This window comes from Bufo bufo, chromosome 10 (genome assembly GCF_905171765.1).
Source record: "Bufo bufo chromosome 10, aBufBuf1.1, whole genome shotgun sequence".
Classification (NCBI taxonomy): Eukaryota; Metazoa; Chordata; class Amphibia; order Anura; family Bufonidae; genus Bufo; species Bufo bufo.
This window is the reverse complement of record NC_053398.1, coordinates 47,120,974-47,140,179: the sequence shown is the minus strand read 5'-3', so window position 1 is coordinate 47,140,179 and position 19,206 is coordinate 47,120,974. Positions and strand designations below refer to the sequence as shown.

Genomic DNA, 19,206 nt, shown 5'->3' with positions numbered 1-19,206 from the left:
TGCGTTACCTATGTTGTTGGATTGTGGGAGTAAACCCATGCAAACACGGAAAGAACATACAAACTCCATGCAGATGTTGTCCTCGGTCAGATTGAAACCTAGGAGCACAGCGCTGCAAGGCACCAGTGCTAGCCACGGAGCCCCAGCTATCCTCAGCATAGGTCATCAATATCAGATCTTTAGGGGTCTGGGAACAGCCGTTTTCTGCAGCCTCCACCAGAAACTACACAGGGGATGGAGCCGGTAACAGAAAACCTCATCCAGTGTGTAGTGGCTGTGTCGGCCTACTGCAGCTCTCATATAAACAGCTGGCTGATCATGGGGTTGCCGGGTGTGGACCCCCAATCAGTCTGATACTGATGACTGATCCCGAGGATTAGGTCATCAGTATCTAAATACTGGAAAACCCCTTTAAAGGGAAGCTGTCGCCTTCGGTGCAATCTGCAGGCAGCATGTTATAGAGCAGGAGGAGCTGAGCTGATTAATGTATAGTTTTGCAGGAAAAGATTCCATAAAACTTGGGTAATTATACATTTAAACCTCTGGTCTTTTTTGATGCATAGGAGTTATGCGGGCGGTGCCACTCGGTGATTGGCAGCTAACTCTGCATGACTTTAGCCTACAGGGATTGCTGCCAATCACTGAGTGGCACCGCCCACATGACTCCTCTATGTATAAAAAGACCAGAGGTTTAAATGTATAATTTACCCAAGTTTTATGGAATCTTTTCCTGACATCAATCAATCTGCTCAGCTCCTCCTGCGCTCTAACAGGCTGCCTGCAGATTGCACTGCATTTCGTGGTGACAGGTTCCCTTTAAGTCAGAATGGGGTGCATGTACAGATCTCATTCGGGTATGACTGTCTCAGTAAGACCAGTCATACACACAACTTTGAATGCCTCTCCCTCCTGATCCCCTCCTAACCATGCCTGCTTGGCTCAGTAGGAAGAGGGTGAGGAAGGAAGTGCTCCGGCAGCAAATTATTTTTCCAAGAACACAAGGGTCAGACGGTTTAAAATCCAATTGACTAGTCCTTATCTCACCGACACCTAGCAAGTGGGAGAGTCAGTAGGCCGCATTAGATGTTCGGCAGATATACATTTGATGTGTATGGCCAGCTTAACTGTGGTCTCAGACTTGGGGTCCATTCACACGACCGTGTCCGTTTTGCGGACCACAAACCGCAGATCCGTAAAGCACGCATACTGGTCATGTGCACTTGGACCCATTGACTTCAGTGCTTCCATGTCCACAAAAGATAAGACATATTCTTTGCCGCATCTTGTGGATCGCGGGCCCATTGAAGTCAGTGGGTCCGCCCTGTGATGCGGCGTGCACACGTCTGGTATCCGTGTTTTTCATGTTTATCCCTGTTGATAACCACCAGTTATACTTTTCCAAACCCCAATTAAACATGGAGTTTCTAATTCTGGGCAACAAAATTATGTTTTTTGACCAGAGGAGCTAGCCTCCTTGACCACTAGACTTACAAACAGGTAGAATGCACAGTTACACATTTTACTCGCGGTTCTCTTCAATTGGCCTTAGCCGCACCCAGGCCAGTGATACTAGTCGTGATGTCACTGGGCCTGCAGGAAACAGCAAAAAGGCTGCGATGCTACTACCAGCGGCACTGCCTTCTCAAACGGCTACTCGGCGGAGGTCCCGGGTGTCGGACCCCCGATGATCACATGCTGATGATCTATCCAGAGAATAGATCATCAGTAAAAAAAAAAAAAAAAGCTGCAGAACCCGTTCAATGATTCTGTATCTATTTCATGGCACAGCTGTCTTTAAAGGGTTCTCCATTCAACAATCTCTTCCTGTCAAAAAACTGATCACAAAGTGTCCCCCTGATCGGAATCCCAACCATCAGCTGAATTTGTGGGGAAACCTTGCAGTAAGGCCACTTTGACAGGAGCGTGATGGATTAGGTCCAGATGCGTTCAGGGTGCGTTCAGTGAAAATCGCACCATTTTGCAAGCAAGTTCAGTCAGTTTTGTCTGCGATTTCGTTCAGTTTTTTCCGCGTGGACGCAATGCGTTTTGATGCGTTTTTCACGCGCGTGATAAAAAACTGAAGGTTTACAAACATCTCCTAGCAACCATCAGTGAAAAACGCATCGCATCCGTACTTGCTTCTGGACGCAATGCCTTTTTCACTGAAGCCCCATTCACTTCTATGGGGCCAGGGCTGCGTGAAAAACGCAGAATATAAAACATGCTGAGTTTTTCATGCAACGCAGAACTGAAAAGCGTGAAAAAAAAAATGAATGGGTCAGGATTCAGGGCGGGTGCTATGTGTTCATGAGCGCAGCATGTTCTATATTCTGCGCTTTTCACGCAGACCTGGCCCCATCGAAGTGAATGGGGCTGCGTGAAAAACGCATTGCATCCGCATGCAAGTGCGGGTGCGATGCGTTTTTAACTGATGGTTGCTAAGGCCCCTTGCAGACGAACGTGTCCGGATGCGTCCCGGTGCATTGCGGCAAACCCGTGCGAGTAGGTACGCAATTGCAGTCAGTTTTGACTGCGATTGCGTTCCGTTGTTCAGTTTTTTACGCGCGGGTGCAATGCGTTTTGCACGCGCGTGATAAAAAACTGAATGTGGTACCCAGACCCGAACTTCTTCACAAAAGTTCAGGTTTCGGTTCAAGGTTGTGTAGATTGTATTATTTTCCCTTATAACATGGTTATAAGGGAAACTAAAAGAATTCTGAATACAGAATGCATAGTACAATAGGGCTGGAGGGGTTAAAAAAAATAATAATAATTTAACTCACCTTAATCCACTTGTTCACGCAGCCGGCATCTCTTCTGTCTTCATCTGTGAGGAATAGGACCTTTTGATGACGTCACTACGCTCATCACATGGTCAGTCACATGATCCATCACCATGCACTTGCTTGCGATTTTCACACAACCCCATTCACTTCTATGGGGCCTGCGTTGCGTGAAAAACGCAGAATATAGAGCATGCTGCGATTTTCACGCAACGCACAAGTGATGCGTGAAAATCACCGCTCATGTGCACAGCCCCATAGAAATGAATGGGTCCGGATTCAGTCGGATTTTGATGCGTTTTTCACGCGCGTGATAAAAAACGGAAGGTTTACAAACATCTTCTCTTAGGCCCCTTTCACACGGGCGAGATTTCCGCGCGGGTGCAATGCGTGAGGTGAACTCGCCCGTGTGAAAGGGGCCTAAGAGGAGATGTTTGTAAACCTTCCGTTTTTTATCACGCGCGTGAAAAACGCATCAAAACGCATTGCACCCGCGCGGAAAAAAACTGAACAACTGAACTCAATTGCAGACAAAACTGACTGAACTTGTTCGCAAAATGGTGCGGGTTTCACTGAACGCATCCGGAGCCAATCCGTCACGCTCATGTGAAAGAGGCCTAAGGCCTCTTTCACACGGGCGAGATTTCCGCGTGGGTGCAATGTATGAGGTGAACGCATTGCACCTGCACTGAATCCGGACCCATTCATTTCTATGGGGCTGTGCACATGAGCGGTGATTTTCATGCATCACTTGTGCGTTGCGTGAAAATCGCAGCATGCTCTATATTGTGCGTTTATCACACAATGCAGGCCCCATAGAAGTGAATTGGGCTGCGTGAAAATCGCAAGCATCCGCAAGCAAGTGCGGATGCAGTGCGATTTTCCCGCATGGTTGCTAGGAGACGATCGGTATGGGGACCCGATCTTTATTATTTTCCCTTTATAACATGGTTATAAGGGAAAATAATAGCATTCTCAATGCAGAATGCTTAGTAAAATGTGTATTGAGGGATTAAAAAAATTTAACTCACCTCCTCCTCTTGATCGTGTAGTTGCCGATCTCTTCTTACTTCTTTTAATCTTGAGCTGCCGGCTAAAGGACCTGTGGTGACGTCACATCACATGGTCCAATCACATGATCCATTACCGTGGTGATGGACCATGTGATTGGACCATGTGATGAGCTCAGTGACGTCACCACAGGTCCTGAAGAAAGAGCAGAGACCGGCAGCTATGGAGGAGGCGAGTTAATTATTTTTTTGTAACCCTCAATTGACCTTCTACTATGCATTCTGTATTAAGAATGCTATTATTTTCCCTTATAACCATGTTATAAGGGAAAATAATAAAATCTACACTACAACTAACCCAAACCCGAACTTCATTGAAGAAGTTCGTGTCTGGGTACCACATTCAGTTTTTTCTCACGCGCGTGCAAAACGCATTGCACTCGCGCAGAAAAAACTGAACCACGCAATCGCAGTCAAAACTGACTGAAATTGTGTGCTCACTCGTGCGATTTCCCCACCACCCGCGATTTTTCCGCGCGAGTGCAAAACATTGTAATGCGTTTTGCACTCGCGTGAGAAAAATCACGCATGCTTGGTACCCGAACTTCTTCACAGAAGTTTGGGCTTGGGTTAGGTGTTGTGTAGATTTTATTATTTTCCCTTATAACATGGTTATAAGGGAAAATAATAGCATTCTGAATACAGTAGGTGATCAATTGAGGGTTAAAAAAAATAAAAAAATTAACTCACCTTCTCCTCTTGTTCGCGTAGTTCCCGGTCTCTTCTTTACTTCTTTAATGATGAGCTGTGGGCTAAAGGACCTTTGGTGACGTCAGATCACATGCTCCAATCACATGGTACATCGCCGTGGTGATGGACCATGTGATTGGAGCATGTGATCTGACGTCACCACAGGTCCTAGCCGATAGTTCATCTTTTGAGAAGTAAAGAAGAGATCGGGAACTACGCGAACAAGAGGAGAAGGTGAGTTAATTTTTTAATTTTTTTTAACCCTGAATTGATCACCTACTATGCATTCTGTATTAAGAATGCTATTATTTTCCCTTATAACCATGTTATAAGGGAAAATAATACAGTGAATAGACTGTCACCTAGCAACCATGCGTGAAAATCGCACCGCATCCGCACTTGCTTGCGATTTTCACGCGGCCCCATTCACTTCTATGGGGCCTGTGTTGCGTGAAAAACGCAGAATATAGAGCATGCTGCGATTTTCACGCAACGCACAAGTGATGCGTTAAAATCACCGCTCATGTGAACAGCCCCATAGAAATGAATGGGTCGGTATTCAGTGCGGGTGCAATGCGTTCACCTCACGCATCGCATCCGCGCGGAATACTCACCCGTGTGAAAGGGGCCTAAGTGTTCAGTTTCTTTGCAGCAGCACAACTCCAGGGAAAACATGACCATTCATATCGATGTGTAATACAGGACAGGTAGTCAACAGCAAGAGACGCTCTTTGTAACCTCTGTAGAAATAGGATCCTAAACAGAGGACCCCTTCTAATTCCTAAGAATTACCTAATAGGGTATATTAAAAAAGAGGAACTTTTAAAGTGACCTTCTGGGGGGGGTGGAATCTAGCTTTTACCAGGAGCTGAAGAGATGTTTCTTTTCTTTTGTGGGAACATTGACAACCAACCATGCCAGTCACCCATCTCTTGTGAGATAGCGATAACTTATACTGATTAACTTTAACTGTTTGAATTGCCTTTTATAACTAGTATTTTTTTGCTTACAGAAAATGTGGAGGAATCTGGTGGATCAAGGAGTGAAGAAGAGGATGATATGGATGAAGAAGATGGTGAGGAGGAAGACGGATCTGGTGAGTACAAACAATATGATTAAGGCCTCTTGCACACGGCCATTGTGCTCCCATGGCCGTATTGCGGGCCGCATATGGCGGTTCCGCAATACACTGGTCTTTTTGCGGAATGGACAGATCATGGACCCATTCAAGTTGAATGGGTCTGGATCCGTCCCGGCAGCCGCACGGACGTTGCCCGTGCATTGGGGACCGCCATTTGCAGTCCCCAATGCACGGAATGGAACCACAACGGCTGTGTGCAAGAGGCCTAAGTCTCAGTTTTTATTAAGAATCATTTAAGATAATATTGATTCGCTGCAGTTTAATCTGCAGCAGGTGGGGGGGGGGGGGTGCTCTGCAGAAAAAAACATTGAATGCGGCGCAGCGCTATACCCTCCAATATGCCAATACTTTTTGATGGGAAAACACTTTAAAGGAGTTTTCTCAGTGTTTTATATTGATAACCTATCCTCAGGATTGGTGGGGGTCCAACTCCTGGCACCCTGCAGATCAGCTGTTTGAAGAGGCTTTATATTTCTGTGCCCAGTTTGGAAGCTGCAAATTAAAAAGAGGCAATCACTTAAGGGGGACTTAAAGGGGTTGTCCAATGTTCATGGCCTTTCGTCAGAATAGGTCATCAATATCTGATCACCGCCTCCTCTTCAAGCAGCTGATTAGTGAAGGTCATCAATATAAACGGCTGGAAGACCCCCTTTAACCCCTTCAGCACCGAGCCACTTTTCACCTTAAATTCCAGGCCGATTTTTTCAACTCTGACATGCGTCACCTTATGTGGTAATAACTTTGGAAAGCTTTTACTTATCCACTCCATTCTAAGATTGTTTTCTCGTGACACATTGTACTTCATGACAGTCATAAATATATATATATAAATATAGTTCACCTTTTATAAAGAAAAAAAAACAAATTTACCAAAAATTTGTAAAACTTAGCAATTTTCTAAATTTTAATTTCTCTGCTTTTAAAACGGAAAGTGATACCTCCATCAATTTGTATTACTTAACATTCCCCATATGTCTACTTTGTTGGCATTATTTTGTAAATGTCATTTAATTTTTTTAAGACCTTAGGCTTAGAATTTTAGAAGCAATTTTTCAAAGTTTTAACAAAATTTCCAAAACTATTTTTTTAAGCACCGATTTAGTTATAAAGTGATTTTGAGGGGCGTACATAATGGAAACTACTCATAAATGACCCCATTTTAGAAACTACACCCCTCAAATTATTCAAAACTGATGTTACAAACTTTAACCCTTGAGGTGTTCCACAAGAATTAAAGGAAAATGGTGGTGAAATTACAAAATTTCACTTTTGTGGTAGATTTCTTATGTAAATTTTTTTTCTTGCAACACAGCAAGGATTAACAGCAAATTAAACCTTAATATATTACTCTGATTCTGCAGTTTACAGAAATACCCCATATATGGTGGTAAACTGCTCTATGGACACGTGGCAGTGGTCATAAGGAAAGGAGCGCCATATGGATTTTGGAAGCAGATTTTGCTAGAATGGTTTTTAGGCACCATTTTGGATTTGAAGAGACCCTGACGTACCCCTACAGTGGAAACCCTCAAAAAGTGACCCCATTTTGGAAACTACACCCCTTAAAGAATATATTAAGGCTGTACTGAGCACTTTGACCCCCTAAACGTTTTACGGAATTTGAAAACACTTTGTAAAAATAAAGTTTCAATTCTTCCAGTAAAATGTTGCTTAAGCAAAAGCACCCAATCATTTGTTACCCACTTTCTCCTGAATACGGCGACACCCCATATATGGTGGTAAACTGCTGTGAGGCACATGGCACGATTCAGAACAGAAGGAGCGCCATATGACTTTTGCAGAGCAGATTTTGATGGATTGGTTTACGGGTGCCATTGGTTTTTATTTTTTAAGTGATTGTCTTATGTGGGGGCTCATGTTTTGCAGGATGAGGTGACATTTTCATTGGTACCATTTTTAGGGTACATAAGACTTTTTGATTGCTTGTTATTAGGGCTGCAGCTATCGACTTTTTGTAATCGAGTATTCTATCAATTAATCCAACGATTAATTGAGTACTCTAATAACAAAAAATTAATTAAAAAAGTTTTTCTTTATAAAAACTCATCAGCCCTCTCAGTGCCACCAGCTGCCCCCTCAGTGCCACCATCTCTCCCCCCTCTAGCCATGTCCCCAGCGCCAGTACTTACCTCTCCTGTAGGGTCGTCGCTCCACAGCTCCTCCATCTTCTTCTCCGCGCGCTTTACAGGTGAGTCTACAAAAACCTTGTTTTCTCGCTCGTATCATTGGGGGGCACAGGACCGTGGGACGTTCCAAAGCAGTCCATGGGGCGGGAAGAACACCCCCCCCCCCCCCCCCTGGAGAACTGCCTCGCGGAAGCTCAGCGTCTGCTGATGCAAAAGTATGCACCTGGTAAAACTTGGTGAACGTGTGCAAGGACGACCAAGTCGCTGCCTTGCACAGCTGTGAAGCTGAAGCCTGGTGGATGCGAGCCTAAGACGCGCCCACCGCCCTGGTCGAGTGGGCTTTTACGTTCCGCACAGAAACGCAAAAAAGACCTCCAAGTTCTGTAATAAATCCTGGACGACGCTGGTTTCCTGGCTTTAATCATGGTGTGGATGACCCTCTCCGGGAAACCTCGCTGCTTCAGAATGGCAGTTTCAACAGCCACGCCATCAAACGTAGCGACTCTAAACACTGGTGGAATACAGGACCCTGAGAGAAAAGATCGGGTCTGAGCAGAGGGGGCCACGGCGCGTTTCCTAGACGACGGACGATGTCTGTGTACCACGGGCAACTGGGCCAATCCGGGGCAATGAGGATCGTCTGGATGCCCTCCATCCTGATTCTGCGCAAGACTCGAGGTAGGAAAGGAAGAGGCGGGAACACATACACCAGGGAGAACCCGTCCCATGGTGCCATCAGCGCGTCTGCGGCGCATGCCCTGGGATCTCTTGTTCGAGAGAAGAAGGCGCAGAGTTTGTGGTTGAGCCGAGACGCCACCAGTTCCACCTCCGGTTGACCGCACCTGAGACAGATTGCTTGAAACACCTCCGTGTGCAGAGACCACTCCCCTGGGTCCACCGTCGTCCGACTGAGGAAATCTGCCATCCAATTCTCCACTCCCGGAATGTAGACCGCCGAAAGCTGGAACATGGGTCTCTGCCCACCGCAGGATTTTGGCTGACTCTGCCATCACCGCTTGACTGCGGGTTCCTCCTTGGTGATTTTTTTTATAAGTGACTACCGTGGCATTGTCTGACTGTACCAGGATCGGCCGGCCCTTCAGGAGAGGGACAGATGAATGGCCTGGAGTTCCAGAATGTTGATGGGCAGTTTGGACTCCGACTGAGACCATACGCCTTGGACTGTCTGGGGCGGGAAGACTCTGCCCCAACTCTGAAGACTGGCTTCGGTGGTGATGACCGTCCATGAGACCGGGAGAAAGGATTTCCGCGACCCCAAGGTTGGGGTCGAAAGCCAACCACCTGAGTGCCGAACGCACCCCTGGGGGCAGGACGATGTGACGGTCCAGGGAGTCTGGTGACTTGTGCCATGACGACAAAATTGTCCGCTGAAGTGAACGAGTGTGGAATTGTGCAAACGGAACCGCCTCAAACGAAGCGACCATTGCACCCAAGACCTTCATGCAAAATCGAATTGAAGGGTACCTGCGCCGGTGGAGAAGGCGGACTGACCGACGAAGGGCTAGCCGCTTGTCCAGAGGGAGGCGCACCAACGCCACAGCCGTGTCGAGGATCATGCCTAGAAAAGTGATCCATCTGGTGGGGCGTAGGGAAGACTTCTGGAAGTTCACCAGCCAGCCGAACTGCGCCAGGGTATCCAGAGTGATACGCAGACTGTCCTCGTTCTGATCGAAGGTCTCTGCTTTGACCAGGATGTTGTCCAGATAGGGAATCAGGGTGATGCCCCTGGTACGAAGAAGTGCCAGGAGAGGTGCGAGTACTTTCGTGAAGACTCGCTGTGCCGTCGCCAAGCCAAAGGGAAGGGCTACAAACTGGTAGTGATGGGGACCCACTGCAAAGCGGAGGAAGCACTGATGCACCGGGGCAATAGGGACGTGTAAGTACGCGTCCCAAATGTCTATTGAAGAGAGGAATTCGCCTCGGTCAAGTGAAGCAATCACGGAGCGAAGGGATTCCATTCTGAAGTGTTGAACCCGGAGGAACTGATTCAGCAACTTGAGGTCCAGCATCGGGCAAACTGATCCTTCTTTCTTGGGGACGACAAACAGGTTTGAATAAAAACCTGTGAATTGTTCCGTCAAAGGAACTGGGGAGATTACCCCCTGCACAAGGAGAGATTGAATTGCCTGGAAAAAGGCGACAGCCCGACCTGGATCCCTGGGTGGTTGGGAGAGAGAGAAACGTTGTGGAGGAGGGGACGCAAACTCGATCTTGTAACCTGAGATTACGATTTCGAGCGCCACACTTCCTGAAAAAGGAGTACTGCTTGCTGGTCGAGGGAGGGGCAGGCTGTTCCCGCAGGCGCCAGGCTGGTTGAGGCATGAAGAATGGCTTCTTCCGCTGGTCCTGCTTGGATGATCTGGGAGGGGCTCCTGCTGCCGGAGGCGCGCCAGAGAAGCAGCGAAAGGACTGGGCCTGGGCACTTGTCTGCTTAGCGTGAAACATGCACCTGGATTTGCCCTGTGGGAGGTGGGTACTTTTACCGCCCGTAGTCTCTGAGATAATTTCATCTAGCTGGGCCCCGAATAACCGCGAGCCGGCAAAAGGAAGGCTGGTAAGGGAACGCTTTGACGAAGAGTCCGCTGCCCAAACCTTAAGCCAAAGTTCGCGCCTCAAGGTTACCGCGAGAGCCGATGAGCACCCGTGTCCAAGGAAGCCTCACAGAGGTACTTCCCCGCCTGTGAGATCTGTAGAGCCAAGGACTGGAGAGTTAGCGCGAGGTCCGCCGCCAAGTCTTGGTTTAACCAGAGTGCGCACTCCGAGACCGCCTTAGCCACCCAAGCATAGGCGAAAATGGTCCGAAGTGCTGAGCCACTTGCCGCGACTCCATACGGCGATCCACAGGATCCTGAAGGGCTGAGCCGTCGGCCACCGGAACGGCGGTTTGTTTGGCGAGGCGCGCTACTGGAGGGTCCTCCTTGGGAGGACCATTTAGCCACCCAAAACCGCCGGAAAGGGATAAAGCAGATCAAGCCGCTTGGACGTGGCAAAGCGACGATCTGGATGGTCCCATGCCTTGGCAATGACAACCGAAAAGTCGTCATGCAAGGGGAAGGCTTTAGGAGTTTGCCTGGAACGGAGAAAAGACACTCCCTGGTGACTCGTGGAGGGGGAATCATCCTGCACATGGAAGGTGTCACGGACAGCAGAAACTAAGCTGCTGAGACCTTTGAGCCGCGGCGGGAAGCCTGGCCCCGCCCCCTCATGTTGCTGTGCGAGGCGCTGAGTTGCGGCCTTCACTTCTCTGAAGCCGGGGCCTAAATTTGCGGCGCGCGGCCGACCGGAAAGCACTTCCGGAGAACGGAGGGACCTGGAGCAGTGTGCGGGAGGCGCCCGCTTGCGCATACCGGCCACGGGTGCCCACCCAGCGGCCCGGGAAGAATACAGAGCGAGCCGGAACCAGAAATCCGTGTAGGCACGAATTGAAGACGGGGCCTAAAGTAAAGAGCGGCCGGCCGGGAGGTAACGGGGGGAACTGTGAAAGTGTGGCATCCCCAAGAAATTGCTTCCCTTTTGCCCTAGTCAGGAACTAAAGTGACCTGAAGTGGATAAGTGTCCCGAATGTGGGGGCAGAGGGGGGGTGGGGGTTTGGAGGGGGGGAAGGGTTGTGCAGGAGAATACTCACCCGATCCCGATTACTCACCCCATCTTCATCCTCTTCTCTTCACCCCCCCTCAGAGGACCAGCAGTGTCACCTCTTCAGCAGCTGGCACTCAAAGTGGCAGGAGTCTGGAATGGCAGGGGATCTTGCCGATCCAGATGACCCTTTGGCTGGCGGGAAGCAGGGGAGCTAGGCTGCCCTGGTCCACCTTTGCTTCTTAGGGGAGGTCGAGCGGTGAGGGAACCAGACAACGGCCTTGCTCCCGAGGGTAGACAGGGAGGCTAGGCGACTCTGTTTCCCCTACCTAAAAAGGGAAAAGACAAAACAAAAAAGAAAAAATAACAAAAGGAAGCCGCCCTGCAAGCAGGGAGGTCTGCCTCCTACAACACTAAGCTAAAAACTGATAGCTTCTCCTCTGCTGGCTATACCCTCTCCAGCCAGTAGAGAGCATATCAGTTTTCAGCCTAGTGTTGCCTCCTAGTGGCAGCAGCAGCTATACCCACGGTCCTGTGTCCCCCAATGATACGAGCGAGAAATCTTGTTTTTGTGTTGCCATTTTCTGAGAGACGTCTTTTTTTGGGATGAGAACGGTTTGAGGTACCATTTTGGGATAAATAAGCCTTTTTGATCGCTTGGTATTACACTTTTTGTGAGGTAAGGTGACCAGAAAATGGCTGATTTGGCACTGTTTTTATTATTATTATTATTATAATATTTATTTTTTTTGGGCATTTACCTGACGGGTGGTTCATGTGATATTTTTATAGAGCCGGTCAATACGGATGTGGCGATACCCAATATGTCTACTTTTCTCTTTTTACCGATTGTTTACAATTTGTTTTTAACTTTTTTTTACTTTAGTTTTTGTCCCACTCTGGGACTTCAACTTTTGGGGATCTGATCCCCTGTACGATGCATTACAATACATTTGTATTGTGATACATTGGCTTTAAGTGTATTACTGAATGTAATACACTTACAGCCTTTCCTGCCTGTGTGATCCAGGGAGCTGGATCTCACAGGGATGGCAGCCACTATGCCTAAGAAATGCGTCGGGCTGCTGTCCAAGCCTTTGGGTCCCCGTCACAGCAGCGTGGGGACCCGATGGACACCCAGGACCCGTCAGGATACGCACATGCCGCGGTCAGCGCTGACCGCGGCAGTGTGAGGGCTAATGCACTGTCATCTGTGTTTTCACTAATGCCGGCGCATACTGCAGGGGTCTGGCTATCAGTGACTGCTGGACCCCTGCGGCTGCGCCCGCCGATCAGCGCACTGTAGCTGTACGGCGCTGGGTTTTCAGATCTACCGTATATGCCGGCGTATAAGACGACTTTCTAACACTAAAAATTATTTTCAAAAGTCGGGGATCGTCTTATACGCCGGGTATACTCAGATCCAATGGTATATTCTAACCCCCAGGCGTTCCCATGGGGACGGGGACGCTTGCCTGGTGGTTAGAATACACAGGGCCCCGCCGCTCAGAGGAGTACATTTATTAACTGTAATCTGTAACTTTAACTTTAAATGAGCGCTCATCTCTTTACTAGGGTACCTTACTCTCAGCTCCGCTATCAGGCAGTGCGGGCGGCGCTCACTCACTGACGTTACGTGCCTGCTCCTCCCACTAGGCGGCGCAGGCGCGTGACGTCAGTAAGTGAGCGCCGCCCGCACTGCCTGTTAGCGGAGCTGAGAATAAGGTACCCTAGTAAAGAGATGAGCGCTCATTTAAAGTTAAAGTTACAGATTACAGTTAATAAATGTATACTCCTCTGAACGTCGGGGAGGGAGATCTGTGGATGGCACTGTTATGGGGAGGGGGAATCTGTGGATGACACTGTCATGGGGTGGATCTGTGGATGACACATATAGCATAAGATGCTATATAGTGTCATCCATAGATCCCCCCCCCATAAGCAGTGTCATCCACTGATCCCCCTCCCCATATCAGTGCCATCCACAGATCCCAGTCAGTTCCCTGGACTGGAGAAGATCGTCTTGAAGACAGGGAGGGCTGGGCATTTAGGGGTAGCCTTTACGGCAAGTATAGCCCAAACCCTATATTTTAAATGGAAAAGTTGGGGGTCGTCTTATACGCCCAGTCGTCTTATACGCCGGCATATACGGTAGTTCCCATACATGTACGGCGCTGGTATCCTACGGGTTAAAAAGTAAAAATAGTGAAAAAAGTTTTTCTAAATATAAAAAGACATAAAAATTCAAATCCTCCCCCATTATTAATATCTCCGCTTCCCAAAATGACTGTACTGTTAAAATATAAAAGTGTTAAGTGGTGTAACGGAAAAAATTCTAATTGTTCATTTGCAGTTTTTTTTTTTTGTCACTTAACCTCACCCCAAAAGTTTAATAGACAGTGATCAAAAAGTCATACACATCCCAAAATTGTATCATTTAAAACTAAAGATCACCTAACAGCTCTGTAGATGGAAATATAAAAAAGTTATGGAGGGGTCAGAGGTGGTGCAAAGGAAAACTATAAAAATATCATACTGACCCGCAGAATGAAGGGAACAGATCAGTTTTACTGCATAGAGAACACTGTAAAAACGAAACCCATAAAATTGGCGGATTTGCGTTTTTTCCCCCGATATCGCCCCATTTAAAAAAAAAAATCGAGCTTCCCACTACATCGTAGAAAACAAGACCTCATAGGGCTATTGTTTATGTTAATTTGCTTCCTAAATCCCAAATCAAATCATGCAGCTTTAAAAAAAAAAAAAAAATCTAATTTAATGGGAATCTGTCACCAGTGACCTCCCTATCCAACTGTCTGCATAGACACAGCGCTGTGGTTCACCTGATTAAAACGCTATTTTTCTTTTGTTAATCTAAGGCTTTGTTTGTGAGTTATACTTTTTACTAATATGGAACATGGGCGTGCTCTTATTGCACCCACGCTCCGCTCCTTTCTGTGGCCATTTCCTCCCTTGAAGCTTTGCCACCGCTTGGGTGCCATGAGAGCAACAGTGCACGATACACCTAATTTGCAACTGGGGAACGAAGCCTTGGACCAATAAAAGAAAAACGGAGCTTAAATCAGGTGAACCACAGCTGTGTGTCTATACAGATAGTGGAATAGGGAGGTGGACGGTGACAGACTTCCTTTAAAATTGTAAAATTTCCTCCTTTAGGGTACTTTCACACTAGCGTTATTCTTTTCCGGTATTGAAATCCGGTAAAAACGCATCAGTTTTGTCCTAATGCATTCTGAATGGAAAGCAATCCGTTCAGTATGCATCAGGATGCCTTCCGTTCCGTCCCTTGTACGGTATTTGACCGGACAAAATACCGGAACACTACCACACTTGCAGCATTAAGTTCCATAGAGATGTGTTAATGCCAACTCCGGTACCAAGTGTTCTGGAAATTGCCGACTCCGGTTTTCCGGTCTGCGCATGCGCCATGACATAAGAGGAGCTATTTTTGCTTTTGATCTATGAAAATTTCTTAATACCGGATCCATTATTCCGGATGATACCGAATGAGACGGATCCGGTATATCACAGGATCCGTCTAATGGATCCGGAAAAAAACATATTACCATTTGCATACGTTTTGCCGGAACTGCCTGCCAGATCCGAACAACGCTAGTGTGGAAGTACTCTAACATATGTCTGTCATGCTGCTTCTGACATGGATTCAAAAGCACACTGCCCCTGTGTCGACTCTTTGATTTCTCCTTTCTGTCTTGTCTCCGTGGGTTTTAGAGATTGGAGAGGGAGGAAAGCATCTCAGTCTTCATGGAATATAGATTACACAGGCCGTACTGTATCAGACTATAAAAGGAAAGCCCACACAAAGCAGTCTAGGTGATGGGGGTTTACAAGAGCTGAATGGTGCATAGCAGAACAGTCACCCACAGAAGACTCTGCATCAGTTTCTGCCTGCACAAGCAGGGCTGTGGAGTCGGTAGATAAATACTCCAACTCCTCAGAGTTTGGTACTTCCGACTCTGACTCCCCGACTCCTCTGTATTTAATATGCAAATGTATTTTACATACATGTCATTACCACAGAACTACTGGCTAGGAAGCTGCTTCCTTCTCCTTTGTGTGCTGATCTTCTGCTGAAGATCGGGCAGTGGGAGGATCCAGGACGGGGTATTTATTTTAAAACATGATTTCCCTAGTAGAATCCCATAGTTATGTTTAAAGGGCTTCTGTCACTCCACTAAAGTCTTTTTTTTTTTTTGGCTACTTAAATTCCTTATACTGTGATATATCAATCTATAATGCTCTTACTCATTTCCGTTTAGTAGTTTAATAAAAAAACGGACTTTTATAATATGTAAATTACCTCTCTACCAGCAAGTAGGGCGGTTACTTGCTGGTAGCAGCCGCATCCTCCTCTCATAAAGACGCCCCCTCCTCATGTTGATTGACAGGGCCAGCGAACGCGCTCGTCCTCTGACTGCCCTGTCTGCAATTCAAATCCTGCGCCTGTCTTCATTCGGCGCAGGCGCTCTGAGAGAAGGAGGCTCGCCTCCTCAGCACTCCCTCAGTGCACCTGCGCCGATGACGTCACCGAAAGAAAAGACGTCATCGGCACAGGCGCACTGAGGAGGCGAGCGTCCTTCTCTCAGAGCGCCTGCGCCGAATAAAGACAGGCGCAGGATTTGAATTGCAGACAGGGCCAGTCAGAGGACGAGCGCGTTCGCTGGCCCTGTCAATCAACATGAGGAGGGGGCGTCTTTATGAGAGGAGGATCAGCATCCTCCTCTCATAAAGACGCCCCCTCCTCATGTTGATGGTAGAGAGGTAATTTACATATTATAAAAGTACGTTTTTTAATTAAACTACTGAACGGAAATGAGTAAGAGCATTATAGATTGATATATCGCAGTATAATGAATTTAAGTAGCCCAAAAAATTTTTTTTACTTTAGTGGAGTGACAGAAGCCCTTTAAAGTTTAAGCTAACAATCTGAGTTTACAAGTTTTTATAGTCTTAGCTGAAGGACAGCAGTTTTTCAAATGGTTTACAGCTTCAGTCTTGAGCTATTGACTACCCATTCCCTTCACTTATACAAGTGTCTCTAGTCCTGCAAAAAACATATTTACTTAATCAGTTATCAGTGAGAGGCGAGGTTAACCACGGGCATTGCGTTCCCTGTAACAGCGGAACACAACACAATGGAAAGTATTGCCGCTCCTGAACTGTGCGTTGCGTGCCATATAGTGAAGCATATGAAAAGCGTGCTTCTTCATGGTCACTTAACGTGTTCGTTTTGCGGTAACGTGACGCACTGCATGCATTGGCCTTTATTCTTACAGTAGAGAAGTACCGTATTTTTCGCAAAAGTGGGGGAAAAATAGAAGTGCATCTTATGGGGGCGAATGCTGCGACCGTCCGGTGAATAGGCTGAGAGGGAGGAAGGGCTGGGGGCCGGCATCTGTTTCTGTAATGGCAGCGGGCCCCGGTGCAGTCACTGTATTATATGGTAATCATATCTAACTTGTGGGTATTATTAAAGTATTCCAATCATCTTAAATCTAGCGCTGTGCTACTTACTGCTAACTTCTTGGCAGTCAGGAGGCCGGGTGGGCGCTCGTAGCGTAGCTCACTACGTCACGCGCCTGCTCCGCCCACTTTATGAATGAAGCAGGCACCGGGCCCCGCTGCCATCACAGAAACAGATGCCGGCCCCCATTCACTACACAGGGACACTGTTATGGGGGGGGGGGGGGGGATCTGTGGATGACACATAAGATAAGATGCTATATAAATGTCATCCACAGATGCCCCCACAATGATCCCCCATAACAGTGCCACCCACAGGTGCCCCCATAACAGTGCCACCCACAGGTGCCCCCATAACAGTGCCACCTACAGGTGCCCCCATAACAGTGCCACCCACAGACCACCATTAGATCAAAACCCACCAAAAGCACACCTTTTGGTTCAAAATATTTTTTTTCTTATTTTCCTCCTCAAAAACATAGGTGCGTCTTATAGGGCGAAAAATACGGTAATTAATTATAACTTTTTGTGAATTGGGACATTTAAACTTGCTTTTTTATTTTTTATTCCAATTTAAATCTAGTAGGAGTCAGTCGGTTCATTTTTTGGCGACTGCGACTCCAGGTACCCAAAATTGCCTCCGACTCCACAGCCCTGTGCACAAGTGAGAAGTGATACTTCATGGGCTGTAGTTGGGGAAATCAGTACAAAATGAAGCTTGCAATACATGAGAGCTAGTGAAGACATCAGCATCCCAGACACACAGGTCTAGATTTCTACAAAAACATAGGGGGACATTTTATTTTTCACGGCTCCTTTGGAAAATGAAAGATGGAATCTGGAAACTTTACAGTTCTACTTTACAGCAGTTTGATAATTCTCCCCCAGAGTGTTTAATTGCCTTTAGTGACCAGTCTGTCTTTGTGTTGTTAGATTCAGAAGAAGACGATGAAGATGAAGATGAAGAGGAGCTTCCAGTTGGAAGCTCAGACCCCGCTCTCTCTGCTGCAGATTTAAATGAAGCTATGAGCTCTGATGAGGAAAGAGAGAACTGTCCCATATGTCTGAATGGCTTTAGAGACCAGGTTGTGGGGACGCCGGAAAACTGCAACCATTATTTCTGCCTGGAATGCATTGTCGAGTGGTCAAAGGTTAGTCAAGTTATCTCAAAGCGTCGCAACACAATTCTCACTGCCACATCCACAGCGACCAAGTTTAATGAAGGGGTGGCCTAATATCCAGGCTGCTGCATCATGCAGATTTATTGGAGCTGTGGAAGTAGCTGAGTGAGATCTTTAAAGGGGTTCTGCACTTTGTTTAAACTGATCATCTATCCTCTGGATAGATCATCAGCATCTGATCGGCGGGGGTCCAACACCTGGGACCCCCACAGATCAGCTGTTTGAGAAGGCAGTGGCGCTCAAGCAGCGCCACGGCCTTCTCACTGTTTACCGCAGGCCCAGTGACGTCACGACTAGTATCACTGGCCTGTCGTGACGTCACTCGGCCAGCGGTAAACAGTGAGAAGGCCGCAGTGCTGGAGCGCCGCTGCCTTCTCAAACAGCTGATCGTCGGGGGTCCCAAGTGTCGGACCCCCGCCGATAAGATGCTGATGATCTATCCAGAGGATAGATCATCAGTTTAAACAAAGTGCAGAACCCCTTTAAGATCCTGTGTGTGTCATTGCTATATATCTCTACTACTCATCATCACTAACAGTTAATAAAGGAAAACACTACTTTTGCCCCACAAAATAAAGAACCTACGTACTTGTTCTTGTATTTTGATAAAACTCTTGTGGCACATCTGCATAGGATGGAAGCGCTGGATTTGCCTGCGGCAAGTCTGTTGGGTTTTACAGTGTTAACTAAGAGACCCGCGGATTTCTGACACGGATTTTGCGCTTTTCAATATAGAGGGTGAAATCAGTGACAAATCCAGGTCAGATATTTCCGAGGGTTTTTATGTCTTGGACATACCGTTAAAGCTTGTCTATGTACATATTTGTAAAAGATATATAATGTATTTGACGAAGCTATGTATATTTTGGCGTTTCCTGTCAGTTCAATCTTAATAAAAATGATCTTGCGCCTCTGTCACTATCATTCATGTTATCATGGCGACATTCAGTAATGAGTTGTAGTAGAGTAGCACTGGTAACCTTGGTTTTTATTTTTTCTCCTCACAGAATGCCAACTCGTGCCCTGTGGACAGGATTACCTTTTCATGCATTCATATCAGGGCCCATTATGGAGGCGAGATCCTTAAAAAGG

General features: G+C 47.1%; 1 protein-coding gene across 1 annotated transcript in view; it reads left to right on the top strand.

Annotated features, from left to right (window-relative positions):
* PHRF1 (PHD and ring finger domains 1) overlaps positions 1-19,206 on the top strand; it is a 67,787-nt gene that overhangs the window by 6,802 nt on the left and 41,779 nt on the right. Inside the window, 3 exon segments of the mRNA XM_040410749.1 lie at positions 5,556-5,639; positions 17,867-18,084; positions 19,122-19,205. Coding sequence (XP_040266683.1) covers positions 5,556-5,639; positions 17,867-18,084; positions 19,122-19,205 — 386 coding nt within the window.